This window comes from Benincasa hispida, chromosome 7, assembly GCF_009727055.1.
Source record: "Benincasa hispida cultivar B227 chromosome 7, ASM972705v1, whole genome shotgun sequence".
NCBI lineage: Eukaryota > Viridiplantae > Streptophyta > Magnoliopsida > Cucurbitales > Cucurbitaceae > Benincasa > Benincasa hispida.
Window position 1 is genome coordinate 44,144,463 of NC_052355.1, and position 14,526 is coordinate 44,158,988.

At 33.7% G+C, this 14,526-nt stretch overlaps 2 protein-coding genes across 2 annotated transcripts; one reads left to right on the forward strand and one right to left on the reverse strand.

Moving 5' to 3' along the window:
* Window positions 1-6: 6 nt before the first annotated feature.
* On the forward strand, window positions 7-9,132 carry LOC120081967 (phosphate transporter PHO1 homolog 3-like). Its single transcript, XM_039037152.1, has 14 exons — window positions 7-356; window positions 504-890; window positions 2,375-2,750; window positions 3,372-3,420; window positions 3,548-3,619; window positions 4,199-4,328; window positions 4,430-4,550; window positions 4,676-4,934; window positions 5,022-5,126; window positions 5,207-5,251; window positions 5,350-5,499; window positions 5,599-5,877; window positions 5,969-6,105; window positions 6,206-9,132. The coding sequence occupies exons 1-14, from the start codon at window positions 86-88 to the stop codon at window positions 6,303-6,305; spliced, it is 2,481 nt and encodes an 826-aa protein (XP_038893080.1). The 5' UTR covers window positions 7-85; the 3' UTR covers window positions 6,306-9,132.
* LOC120081968 lies at window positions 9,032-9,971 on the reverse strand. The gene has a single exon (XM_039037153.1). It carries the CDS (start codon window positions 9,711-9,713, stop codon window positions 9,180-9,182), a length of 534 nt encoding a protein of 177 aa, XP_038893081.1. The 5' UTR covers window positions 9,714-9,971; the 3' UTR covers window positions 9,032-9,179.
* Between the last annotated feature and the right edge of the window lie 4,555 nt (window positions 9,972-14,526).

Genomic DNA, 14,526 nt, shown 5'->3' on the forward strand with positions numbered 1-14,526 from the left:
TATATATATCAGAACACATCAGCTCTCTGTTGCAACTCTCTTTTTATGCAAACAAACAAGAGTTTCTTCCCCAACATCATCAAATATGAAGTTCGGCAAACAATTTACTGCACAAATGGTTCCAGAATGGCAACAAGCTTACATGGATTACGATTTTCTCAAATCTCTCTTGAAGCAAATTGACACTTTCAACAAAACCCACGCTAGAAACCACCCTACTAGCCACTCCGGTCAGCTCCGGAGAACCCTCACTCTCTACAGAGCTTTTAGCGGCTTAACGCTCCGCCACAGCCATAGCCACGGCCACGCTCATGCCCATGCCCATGGCCCGAACAGCCATCCAACAAGTCCTGCAGGTTTGGTAAAACTCATGCTGACGGTCTTTTGTTTTACTCATTCTTAGAAACGTTGGATAATACTTTTAGGTCGATGGAGTGATTTAGTAGTTACTGAATTAAGTTTTGGCTATAAGAATTGTTATAAGTTTGTGATCGCGTGTGCAGGTTCGCCTCAGGATGCGGTGGAGGAGCAGGCGATATTGGTGAATGCGGTGAACCGGGACGGGACGAAGAAGTATCGGACGACGTTTTTGATGGCGGACGAGGAAGGAGGAGAGTATGAGCTGGTGTATTTCAGGTCGTTGGATAGGGAATTCAATAAAGTAGACAAGTTTTATAAGTCGAAAGTGGAGGAAGTGGTGAAGGAGGCGAGTGTGTTGAATAAACAAATGAATGCTTTAATTGCTTTCAGAATAAAAGTGGAGAATCCAGAGGGTGTTTGGGATTATTCCGGCAACCGGCGGACGGAGGAGATTACAAGGCTGGCCACTGATATTGCTGCTTCAACTGCTGCTTTGTCATCTTCCACTCCTTCTGGGGTCAGAGCTAGCAGTAAGTCTTTTAACCTAATTAATAAAAATGATAAATTGTAAAATCTACCCTAAAATTTTATGGAAATTATAATTATATCTTCCAATTTTTAACCATGAAAATTGAACCTCTAACTTGTGTAAGTGTTAAAAGAACAGTACAAATTGTAACAATTAATAAGTCTGATGACTCAATGCTTTTAATTTAATAATTTTCACTATATTTTACGGTGGTTTTTGCAATTTTTTCTAATAATAATTAAAACTATTGTGTGTATATATATATTTTTATTTTTATTATTTATATTTCTTCACTATTTCTCTAGAATAATATATGGCTCAATTAATGACTATCAATATGGATGGAGGAAATTATCAAAATTGAGATGACAAAGAGCCTTTAGTTTGTAGCAAATATGACTTAAAAGTACTCCTAAATCTAAAAGTTTTAAGCCCTTTGATAATCATTTAGTTTTTTGTTTTTAGTTTTCGAAAATTAATTTTATAGACATTACTTCTACCTCCAAATTTCTTTTTTCGTAAACTACTTTTTATCAATAGTTTAAAAAACATAACTAAAATTTTAAAACTAATAAAAATTAACTTTTAAAAGCTTATTTTTGTTTTTGAAATTTGATTAATAATTCAATTATTGTAATAAAGAAATATGCAAATCATTTTCAGAAACAGAGAGGAAATAAACTTAATTTTCAAAAAACAAAAAACGAAATAGTTACTAAATGAGGTCTTAATAAGTTAGAGAATATATGTATAACACGGTATATCCTACTAAATAATATGATAAGATTTTGTATGAAAAGAGTATTTTTATTGTAAGGATTGATGGTTTAATGTCTCGTAATGGTCCAAAAAAAATAAAATAAAACCCTAGTATTATTTTTCGACTCAACCCATCATTTTAGGGTTTGTAGAGTAGAATCAAATATAGTCGTAGAATAGCATTTATTTTAGAAGTATTTTTTTTACTAAAGTGTTTTTAATATTCTGAAGATTTCGATAAAAATAATTTATTTTCAAAATAACTTATTATTTTTAGGACTAATAATTAAGTAGATGACAATATTTTAAAAAAATAACAAATATAACAAAATCTATCAGTGATAAACTCTAAAATTGATAAATTCTTTTATTGATAGGCTGGACAATAATTAGAATGACAATAAATTCTTTTATTGATAGCAATAATTAAGTGATAAAAATACTTTTATAGCAATAATTTCTCACCATTCATTTCAAAAATACTTTTCAATAGACTAATTGTAATCATTAATCAGTATTAAATAATTAAGTACATGACAATATTTAAAAAAAAAATAACAAATATAACAAAATCTATTAGTGATAAATTCTAAAGTTGATAAACTTCTTTTATTGATAGATTCGAGAACTGAATTTAAATTTTGCTATATTTGTATTTTTTTTTTTTTTTGACATTATCACTATTAAATAAGTGTCTGAATTTAGAGATTCTGGTTAATTGCATAGGAAGAGTTCATATAGCGATGGATTCCATAGAAGAAGGGTCGAGCCACAATGAGCATAGCAGCCATAAACCAAACAAGGAATCATGGAAAGATGATAACAAAGATGAAAATGGAGAGAAGAAATCAAAGGGTACTGAAGATAATGAAGGGCAGGAAAGAAAAATGAAGGCCAACAGACCACCTCCAATTGAAGTTCTTGACCGTGTAACGATGAACACAACTCTAGAGACCCCAAGATCCACCATTAAAGGCCTTCTCAATTTTCCCAAAAATTCTGAACTTCAATTCAACAAAGAAAATCTCAACAAAATTGAGAACCAACTCAAGAAGGCTTTTGTTGTGTTTTACCACAAGCTTAGGCTGCTCAAGAGCTTCAGGTAATTTTAAATTTAATAATTGGTCTCGTAATGATAGTTTGATAACTATTTGATCTTTTTTTTTTTTTTTTTTAGTTTTGAGAATTAAGCCTTTAAATATCATGTTCACTTCTAAATCTATTATTTTTGTTATCTATTTTTTATCAATATTTTTAAAAATTAAGATAATTTTTGAAAACTAAAAAAAGTAGTTTTTATTTTTTAAATTTAGTTAAGAATTCAACTTTATTATTCCTTTCTTATAAGAAATCGATAGAAAATATGCTAAATTTTCAAAAAAAAAAAAAAAATCCCGTTTGATAATTATTTTTACAATGATTTGCTTCTTAAGTACAATAGTTGAATCTTTAGCCAAATTTCAAAAAACGAAAACAAAATTTTAAAAATTACTTGTTTTAGATTTCAAAATTTAGTTTAGTTTTTTAAACCATTGATAAAAAAATAAATAATGATGGAAGAAACTTGGAGGTGAAAGTAATATAATGATTATCAAGCAGGACCTAAATGTTTATCAAGCAAGGCTTTATAAATATGCATCATTTTTCTTCTTCTTCCTTTTTATTTATTTATTTTTTTTTAATAATGTATGGAATTTTCTAAATTTTCCTCTGGATGAAACAGCTTCTTAAATACTTTGGCATTTTCAAAGATAATGAAGAAATATGATAAGGTAAAACATTCAACTTGAATTCTTTGTTATATTCAAGAGATGAGCTTTGAAAAGAGCATAAATATATATTATTTCAGCTTATAAGTTCTAATTTTGGATGCATATAATTTGATAATAATGGGTGCAGATTACATCAAGAGATGCAGGAAAGTCATATATGAAGATGGTGGACAGCTCTTATCTTGGGAGTTCTGATGAGGTTGTTTGAATTTTCAAAATCCTTTAGCTGCTAATTAGTTATTTTGAAATTATGGAACAATTTTTTTTTTTTTTTTTTTTTTTTTTTTTGAAGCAAGTGTTTTGTCCAATAGGACATATAAAAATGCAATGTTTCAATCCCATTTTTCAAGAAGTTAAGACTGAAAGTTCTCAAATTTCCATTCCCACCTACCACATTGTATATATTTTTATACAATTACCTACAATTTTCAAAGTTATTATCCTCAGATTTTAGAAATGACTTTAAATACCCACTAGGTCAAGTTTTTTCCCCTTCTTATTTTATCTTTTTATGTTACTATTGCATTATATGAAATAGTCCAATTTGTCAGAAAGGTAAAAAACAGTCCAAGTATAAACACAACTATCACATCCTTTTTGACACGTTTGAATAATATTACTAACACGAGCATAGTTCAATTAGTTAAGATACGGATAATTTTTCTGTAAGATGAATGGTTTGAATTTGATCGTACAATTGCAATTATATTCTAATAAAGATGAACGTATTTAAGTAATATCTCGAGTCCTGCTGATGACATTATTGGCATTAAACCAGGTTTCCAAATTGATGGAGAGGGTGGAAGCTGCATTTATCAAACACTTCTGCAATGCCAATCGTACCAAAGGAATGAACATCTTGAGACCCAAAGCAAAGAAAGAAAGACATAGAACTACATTTTCAGTTGGTAAATAACCATCATGAATTGCTTTCATTTCTAACTTTTTCCATCACATAATTCCCTTAATTGACGTTCAAACTCTTGGTCAACTCGAACAAATATTTCAGGTTTCTTTGCTGGTTGCACCATAGCTCTTGTTGTCGCCCTCATTTTTATTACACGAGCCCGGCATATAATAGACAAAGAAGGCAGCACCCAGTATATGGAAACCATGTTTCCTCTTTATAGGTAACTTAAAAGGCTGTTGTTTTCGTTTCTTGTTTTCTGTTTTCCATTTCTGAGAAGTGAATAGTAACCGAACATTTTTCTAAAACATTAGTATTCTTATTCATTCCTCTGCTTGTTTAATGCAGCTTGTTCGGATTCGTTGTCTTGCACCTGCTAATGTATGCAGCAAACATATACTTTTGGAGGCGATACCAAGTGAATTATTCCTTCATATTTGGTTTCAAGCAAGGCACTGAATTGGCATATCGAGAGGTTCTCCTTCCCAGTTTTGCTGTGGCAACTCTTGCTTTGGCCTGTGTTCTTTCTAATCTTGACATGGAGATGGACCCTGTAACAAAGTCATATCAAGCAGTGACTGAACTTCTCCCTTTAGTTTTGCTCCTTGTAAGATTGATCTCACAAAAACCTACTCATTTGGCCATAAAGCCATTAACTTGTGGCTAAAAATCTGGTCTTTGTCCTTGCTTGTAGGTTGTGATTGCAGTCTTCTTATGTCCACTCAACATCTTATATCGCTCGAGTCGCTTCTTCCTCATAAGAACTGTGTACCACTGCATATGTGCTCCTCTCTACACGGTAAGCTAGAGATTCAAACTTCTGACCATTATGGAAGGTTGAACTATCCTCTAATTTCAGATACTTTTCTTCATTGATAGGTCATCTTTCCCGATTTCTTCTTAGCAGATCAGTTAACCAGCCAGGTTAGTTGCATCAAGCTTTTTTCTTCTCACAAGGTTCTTCAGTTCAAGAATTTACCTCCATCTTAGATACTGAAACAATTTACTTCGAATCGATTCAGGTGCAAGCACTTCGTAGCTTGGAATTCTACATTTGCTATTACGGTTGGGGAGATTACAAACATCGACGGAATACTTGTGCAACTAACACCGTATTCAACACTTTCAGCTTCATCATTGCTGTTATTCCATATTGGTCACGTCTCCTTCAGGTTTGAATCTTGTCATCATCCAGCTTTTGAGTTCTATCTAAAACAGGTAAAAGTTATATCACTTACACAAAAACTTTTGTTGGATTCTCATTCTTGCAGTGTCTCAGGCGACTGTATGAGGAGAAAGACGCAATGCAGGGGTATAATGGAATCAAGTACTTCTTGACAATTGTAGCTGTTTGCTTAAGGACAGCTTATAATCTGAACAGGGGAATAACCTGGAAAGTGCTAGCTGCAATTTTCTCGGCTGTTGCTGCCATTATATGCACATATTGGGACATCGCCATCGACTGGGGCCTTCTGCAGCGCCACTCAAAAAACCGATGGCTGAGAGACAAGCTACTTGTTGGTCACAACAGTGTATACTATGTGGCAATGGTGGGTTTCTCATAGGATATTCACTGCAAAAGGAAAGATGAGAGTTAACTTATTCTAGTAATCTGAACAAGTTTGTATTAATCAAATGCAGGTCTTAAATGTTTTACTGAGGTTTGCTTGGCTGCAAACTGTGTTAGATTTCCAGTTCTCCTTCCTGCATACACAAGGTTTGATTACAATAGTGGCCAGCCTCGAGATCATTCGTCGTGGCATATGGAATTTCTTCAGGTATGACTTTGAAATTCAGTTCTTTAAGGATCTTTCCTCAACTGCCTGCAATTCTTTCTGAAATCTTAAATGGTTTATTGACTTGGCCCTTTTGGTTTAGGTTGGAGAATGAGCATCTGAACAATGTTGGGAAGTATCGTGCATTCAAATCTGTACCACTGCCTTTCAACTATGATGAAGATGATGACAAAGATGATTGAAGTTTTTCGGACAGTATTCTTTCAACATATACAGTTTACTTGTTTCTAAATGTAAACAATTTTTTTTTCTTTACCGTATATATTTAATAACACACCATTGCAATATTATCATTGCAATATCTTTGACCTTCTGATGATTCCTTCAAACCTAATGGAATTAGTATAAAAAAAGGAACAATCACTGCAATCCGATCATAGTTATATCCAAAGGGCACAGAATGAACAATTTCCGAGAGAACACTGTGCTGCCCACCTTTATTTCCGGTACTTCTCACACAGCACAGTGTTCTTTCACATCTAACGACTTCACGAATTTCGCGTGTTGTCTATACTGCTACAAGTAAGACACTCTGGTAGACAGGCCTATACATTCTAGCAGGGAGATGGAAAAGATCCAACCACAATTGCAGTAATCGTACAAAGGAAAGGTTCAGAAACTGGAAATTGAAATACAGAGAAACTACTGGCACTCTTCCCTGTAATAAGCCTGAAGAGTGATCAGTGTTTACATTAGTGAAGGTTATGTTCTCTGAAATACCAAGTTGATGCACACATGAGAAGCCTACAGAGTAAAATCAACATGAACATGGATGAATGCTGTAAAGGCATCACTTTCTAAACTTTGGCAGGAAAGGAAACCGCATTTTTCAGAACTCTTCTCAATGTTCTCTTGCTCAGTTTGATTTGGCTCGTTTAAGGCTTCTTCTTGGTGTCATTTTTCCAAATCCTTCGAAGGAGTCTCAATTCAAGATATCTATCGTTGTTGGACTGTTTTTTTAGAACATCATTAAGCTTTGGCTTACAGTTATTAGCTTTGCCCTTGTTTAGTTATCTAATGTTTTTCTTGTATGCAGTATTTTTGTTTCTTTTTGTAATCTCTTTTTGTATCCTTCAACATTAATTTTTTTTCATATTCTCAATGAAAAGTTTTGTATCCTTTTAAAAAAAACAATAAAACACATGCAAGTTTTGTGCTTTGTAGCTGAAATGACAACCAAGTTTTCAAACGCACACAAACACATACGTGCATGCAACAACCATATATTTGCAACTCGGAGTTCAGTAGCTAAAGAACCCTATCTCACCATTCATCTCAAAACATCCTTACAAGTAGCATAAGATGGACCTCAAGAGTATAGATAGAACCTAGCTTCAGTGTACATCTGAAAAGAAAAACTATTAGATTGCAAAGCATCAAAGCAAACTCCTAATATGACACCCCTCCGGGTGTTTAAGGGGTGAGTGTATTGAACTTTTGGAACAAAAACACAGGCTTACTGTGAGCCATCTTATTAATCTCAACCTCCTATATCTCAAGAATTTGTACACCAAAATTTGGAAAAGAACTATAAACCTGACCGATCCATCTCACTCAAATGGCTCATCTTGCCGTAAGTTTGAAAGAAAGTATACCAGTGTAGATAACTTTTCTGACCGATCAGGAAACTTTCCATCTTGCAACTGTCAAATGGTCACATTCATGCAATAAATAGTACTGGTTCCATACTAATTACACATAATTCTTCTTGATATAATTCACAGTGACAGCCTAATTGGCAAAAGATCAAATTGTGCAACTAAACATCCAAGATTCAAATCACAAAACTCCAGTTACCTTTAAAGGAGGAAAAAGAAGGAACATGTTCAAGCTCTCCTTGATCCTTACGTATGTCATCTTAAGGGTTCCAAGTATTTTGCCCTCACTATTTTGGAATGATCATTAATTTTTCTTAAGTCATACGGTTTTGAAGGTAAGGAGGGTACTTTTTCATGCCAGTTCGACAATTACATACATTAGAAGCCTGTAACCAAAGTCTAAATCTCAAACCAATATGTGGTCAATAATTTCCTCGTGCATTTCATTCTTAATTAAAATACAAAAAGCTTTTGTGAGTAACTATTATGGGAAAGGATCTATAAAATCCTGAAATGGGGGCATTGTAAGCCCCAAACACAATTAAAATTCATAAGCACATCATTTATCACTAAGACGTAATAATAGCTACTAAAAGTCTGATAATTCTATCCCACCAGTGTTCTAAGAGTACTATGAAGAACGATCAGATCGTTCCTAAAACAAATCATACACCATATTACAACAGCATTCTATTTTCTCTTGCCAACAACATTGAATCGTTCACTACAAAGGGAGACAACACACCAATCTGAAAATGGAAAATGCTAACAGCCTCAATCCTTTCACCTAAATCCTAACGAGGTAGAAGACATCAAATAAATAGAAACCAAAAACAAAACTTATAACTAAGATACAGTTATAATTCCAAATCACAAGACATGGTTAGCTTTCAAATACACCTCTTTTCAACAGTCTACAAGGCTTAATTCCCATGCCATAAACAGGAAACCAACAAATCATTAAATTAGTTCTCCAAAGTCCAGATGAAAAGTTAAACCATGCAATTTTCATACATACAAACCAGAAAGTTTCTAAAAGGAAAAAAAATCACATGTTATATAGTTCACAAATTAAGTTCTTATTAAGAACACAGTTCATACATGAAGTGATAGGAAATGATTTTTGCTTATGTTTCCAACTATAGCTGAAAGGGGGAATTCAGATGGAGTCTTTATCTAAATGACAAAGGCAGCATTAGGGAATATGATTGTGAAAAATTATATTAGGCAACAATGGCATAAACAATTATTCAGAAGTTTGAATTAAATCAAAAAAGGTAAGACCTCTTCTTTCCTATGATACTTTGAGATAAAATTATCAGCTTCCGTTGCACTAAGACAAAGAGTTTAAGGAAGATATCTTCCACAGCCTGTTAAAAGATAGACTAGAAACTAAAATACTCTAAAAAAATAATGTTTTCCGCCTCAGGAATCAGATCTAACGAGCAGCAACCAACTTCACTTACCTCCAGCAGAGGCCTTCTGTTCTTCCAAATTCTCGGAACCCGGATTTACCTCCAGGTCTTTGGAATTCGAATTTTGCTGGGTAGCATTTGGAGTTATTTCCTTCTCCAATTCAATAATCGCTTCCTCCTCTGCCATTTTCTCCGCCTTCAGAATCGGCTCGTAATAATCCGCATGAGCCTCCATGCATTTCTTCAGAGCCCCGGTTACTTCAAAGCACTTCTCTACAATATCCTCCTTGTTCTTCTCCGCCTCCTCAATGCACTTCTCCCACTCTATGAAGCTATCCTTGCAACCACCCCCTTTCATAAACAAGCAAAACCCACATTCCCCCTCCTCTTCCTCTTCTAGATCCTCTCCTTCTTCATCTCCACCTCCACTTTCGGGAATCCTTCCTGATTGGGCTGATTCCTCGGAATATTTTTCCTCAGACCGATTTGAGGAACCCGATTGTGGTTGATCTTCCAGGGTTTTAGTGGCGGCGGCTTTTGATTCTGCGTCTTGGAGTTTCGACTCCGAAGTGGACATCCTAGCTGGTGCCGGAGGAGCAATCGGATTCGAAGCTGGCAGTGATGGTGTCGCTAGGCTTGTTGTGGCGGAATCGTTCGTCGTTGCACCGCCGGCTTAAACCCCCAAAACCCTCAGGAAAGGAATGACTCAACAGGGGTTTCTTAAGGTCAAAGCATGAGGGCTGACTGTAATTTTTGTTGTGAGAATACGGAAAGCTACCATGTTTTTCACTCCTGTTAAGTATGAACTTAACTTTGATCCTAAATTCAGCCCCAAGGATTTCAAAACAGATGTACTCGTGTAGGGTTCAAATTTTTTTTTTTCTTTTTTTAAATATAACTCATATAGCTCCAATGCTCTAATTTTTTATTTTTAAAAAAGGAAAAAAAGAAAAAGAAAAAGAAAAAAGAAACTTGGTTGGACGCATCTTCGAATACCCATTCACCCATAAAAATCTAGTATGTGGTGTATATATATATATATATATATATATATATATTTTACACTTGCAGGGCAAAACAAATTATATTAGTTAGATTCATAGCCCATATATTTACAAAAATGGCAAAAACAAAACTCAACCTATATATAAAAGGATATAAAATGTCATAAATGCCTTCTACTGATATACACTTGATATAGCTGATGTACTATCAATATACTTGATAATGATATACTTGTCAACTATGTACCTGTTTATACTATTGATAGATTTGATAATGATGCATTTGACTGATAAATTGTTGATAAATTAGTTAATCATTTACTCATTTGAACCGCTGATAAATTTGATACACTTGACTGTTATACTTGACTAATATGTTGTCGATAAACTTAATAATGACATACTTAATTGAGTTGATATATTATATAATGATACACTTAAATTAAAAATAAAAAAAGAAAAAGAAAAGGAAAAAGAGAAAACTTGTACTTATTTTTCTTCGCTGCAATAGACCCTTCTTCCCAACATCTCTCTTTCACCAACCAACACTATTCCACACTATTTATCGTTGGCCGCTACACCACCTCCTCCTCGTTTACCTCCGTCGATAATCGCACATCCGATCGCCTCTTTTTTCTCTATCTTTATTTTTCCAACATCTCTCTTTCACCTACTAGTACTGTTCCACCTCCTCTCCCCTTACCTCCATCGACCACCACTCTTCAAGTCGCCAACTACCACTTTTCTCTCTCTATTAATTGATTGTTTATGGCAAATATGGAATAAAAAAAATTTGAAATCCATATTTGAAGTTTTTGCCATATTTACAAAATATCAAATACGAGTCACACACCTACAAAATAACATATTTAAATTTCAACCCATTACGATTTCTTATCTTTTAATAAAAAATTAGATTATTTTTTTAACCAATAAGAAAATGGAATGCATGAGATTAGGTTGCACTTCATCGTTGTCCTTTAAAAAAATGATAATAGATTACAATATTAACGTGGGCATAATGTTCACTTCCTTTATGAAATCTTAGCTCTTCTCCTTCTTATTTATTAAGACCACCTTACAATTATAAACTAGCCTACTGATAAAAATCTTCATGTATCAAGGTTGTACGCCTAGAATAAAGGAATAATCTGTCTCTCTTAATGTCTTTCCACTTTCGTCGTTTGGCAACAAACTCTTCGTCCTATTCTTTTGAACACGAGACAGTTGTTCCTGCTAACCGGTTAATTACAACCATATATTTTGATAAGAAACAATTTCATTGATGTATGAAATTACAATAAAGGGGAAGAGAAGCCTCGAACTAATGGAGTTACAAAAGAGTTCTCTCAAAAGACAATTAAAACTATAAAAATGGAATAATTTTGATAATTTACACGATAGTAATGAAGATAACATGCTCCAAAAAGAGGTTGTAGTGTTGGACTTTAACATTGAAAATGTAGTTGTTTCGTTTGATCCAAACTAACCACAAAAAAGCTTTGACAAGTTGCAACTAAAGAAGGCTCTTTCTACCGTTGAAAGGGTGACCCTCAATCATAAGGAATAGGAAGCACCTAATGTTCAGAGGGAAGACCAATGTCCAATTGAAAGCGATGAGACTGTGGTTCCAAAACTTTGTAGAAAAAGGGCATGAGTTAAAAAGGTGCCTTTATGTCTTGCTGTCGTTTTAGCAAAGGGTGCACCAACTGGGGGAGATAGGCAAGGATGGACAACGACTAGAGTTGGACATGGGGGCAGGGTGGGGTCAGGGATGTACTCCCTGTTCCCGTTCCCGCAAGGATTTTTAATCCCCATCCCCGCCCCATTCCACATTTTGAGGAGTTGGGGTTGGGGTTGAGGAATCCCCGTTCGGGAATCGGGTCCCTGCAGAGAAAAAAATCATTGCCCATTAGTTTTTCTTTTTAATTTTTTTATTTAGAACCAATAATTTTTTGTATTTCTATTGAAACGATACACTTTTTAGGTAACAAGTTAGTATTATTATTGTTTTATTTATTTAACTTAATAATAAACAATATTTTAACATTTCTTTATTTTAAAATTTAATAAAAAAATTAAAGTTAATTATATTATGAAATAAAATAAAAAAAATAAAAACAATAGCTAAAGCTATTGTTATATATATATATATATAACAATATTATGAAATAAAATTAAAAAAAATAAAAAAAAAATAAAAACCAATATTATGAAATAAAATTAAAAAAAATAAAAAAAAAATAAAAACCAATATTATGAAATAAAATAAAAAAATAAAAAAAATAAAAACAGTAGCCTAAACTTAAAGCTATTGTTTATATATATATATTTGGGATGGGGCGGGGATATGCTCCCCGTCCCCGGTCAAACAAGGAATTCCTCACCCCGATCAGGGCAGGTACCTGCGGGGATTTTTGCCAACTCTAACAGGAGTGTTGTAATTTGTCTTGAGTGAGAATGCCCTTATGCGCAAGCTCCCATTAAAAAAAAAATTGATCTTTCTGGGTAATGGTCAGACCAAATGGATTTGAAAGGGCCAGCGGAAGCATTGGTGTAAGAATGTTTTGTAGGAGTATATCAGCATGCAGCGAAAGCAACAAGAATCAATAAGCATTCTAATTCATTAATTTTGGCTGTTAATAAAGCATGGTCATGCAATAATAAGAGGGTTTCAAGTAATACTTTTGTAGAGCCTCTTTGAATCACGATTTCAGCTACAAATCTTCTCCAAATCTCGTTGTGAACCACCTCAAGATCTTTTCTACTATTCTCTTGGAGCTTTAGATTGAGTTGTGAGACTCAAAATAAGCATGAATGAAGGGAACTTGGAGAATAGCTCACTGCACCATCCACTTGAAGAACACCTTCTTCAACTCAAATTTTTCTATAAAAATTCAACTGATGCATGCCTCAATTCCATTTCCATCTTCTTTATTTATTGCAGGACATTCATGCAAAGAAGAAGATTACATGAGATGCAGCTCATGCTTGGAGCATTGAAGCTAGAGTCAAGTGGATGTTTAGTGAGCAACTTGGTTGATAGTGGAGAAATCCATATTTCCAAAATTTTTGTTTTCCAATTTTAAAATTTCCAAATTGATTTCTAAAAACAACTTTGATTTCAAAAAATGAAAAACTTTATTAATTTTACAAAATTAATAATAAATATTAATTAAATAATTCAATTAATTCTAATTAATTTAGTATCAAATATTAAATTAATTTTACACAAATTCCACCTTCATAAATTTAATATTTAAATCATATTTAAATGTTAATTAATTCTCCAATTCCGTTTAATTCCAAAATTAAACGCGTAATTATATCTCATATAATTACTAATTCCCTTAATTCTAATTTGATCGCTTCAAATTAACTTATCATGCTACTCTAAAGCTAATCTATTTACGAGCTAATAGGAGATATTGTGGACCTACAGATCATGGGCTTCAACAATCCGAGATTAATTGGCTAAACTCTTTGCATCAAATTAACCCTCATTCGTCAACTAATGGGCCACTCCACTACAGCCCACAGTTGCACTCCCCTCACTGTAGATATATTATGTCCACTCGATATAACCATGATTAGTAAGTTAACCCTTCACAGGTTATTCGTAATAATGGCTGGGTCAAATATCTGTTTTACCCCCGAGATTACTTCTTGTTCCTTAAGTTCTACTAATCCTTTAATGTACAATTGATTTGTGATTCGATCAACAAACCGAGTCCCTTTCGGGCCAATGAGAGGGTGGGGTCCCTTGTTTAAGACCCAAAGTCAGCACTTAAGGGAACAATCTCTCTACTATCTCTGAAAGTGGGTAGGAGTGAATTCCATATTACACCCTATGTCCCCAGATATCTACTTGATCTTACTCTTGAAATGAAGGTTTATTAAGCCGACACTATTGAGCCAACCCTCACCTATGCACTATGAAGCACAGATACTTCATGTGAGGTAAAGAATCAGTATTAGATACGTATCGGATACCGATACTTCTAGATACTTCCCAGATACGTATCTGACACGCGATTTGACGTATCTATACTTTCAAATACTTTTCAGATACGTATCTGACATGTGATTTGACGTATCTATTTCTATGTGTACTTTTTTTTTAAAGAAAAAGACAAGTAACTCATCTAATTTTTTCCAATATAAAATTAGGTAACCTATTTAAAAAGCTCATTACTTGAGTCCAAAACTAAAAGAAAAAAAAAAAAAAAAAACGGACCAAACCCTAAACTAGAATCATATAATCTTCATCTTCACATTTGAGTCCCCACAAAGTCCACCAAAATATAAACCATTTGGATATCTTCAACAATAAGTTCTTCGTTTATCTTCATACTTCTCTCTCTAATCTTCTTCTTCTTCTTCTTC

Coding starts and splice junctions, on each gene's coding strand:
- LOC120081967 (XM_039037152.1), top strand. CDS start 86: ATGAAGTTCGGCAAACAATTTACTGCACAAATGGTTCCAGAATGGCAA. Junction 3,421..3,547: donor TAATGAAGAAATATGATAAG/GTAAAACATTCA, acceptor TAATGGGTGCAG/ATTACATCAAGAGATGCAGG. Junction 4,329..4,429: donor TAGAACTACATTTTCAGTTG/GTAAATAACCAT, acceptor CAAATATTTCAG/GTTTCTTTGCTGGTTGCACC.
- LOC120081968 (XM_039037153.1), bottom strand. CDS start 9,713: ATGTCCACTTCGGAGTCGAAACTCCAAGACGCAGAATCAAAAGCCGCC.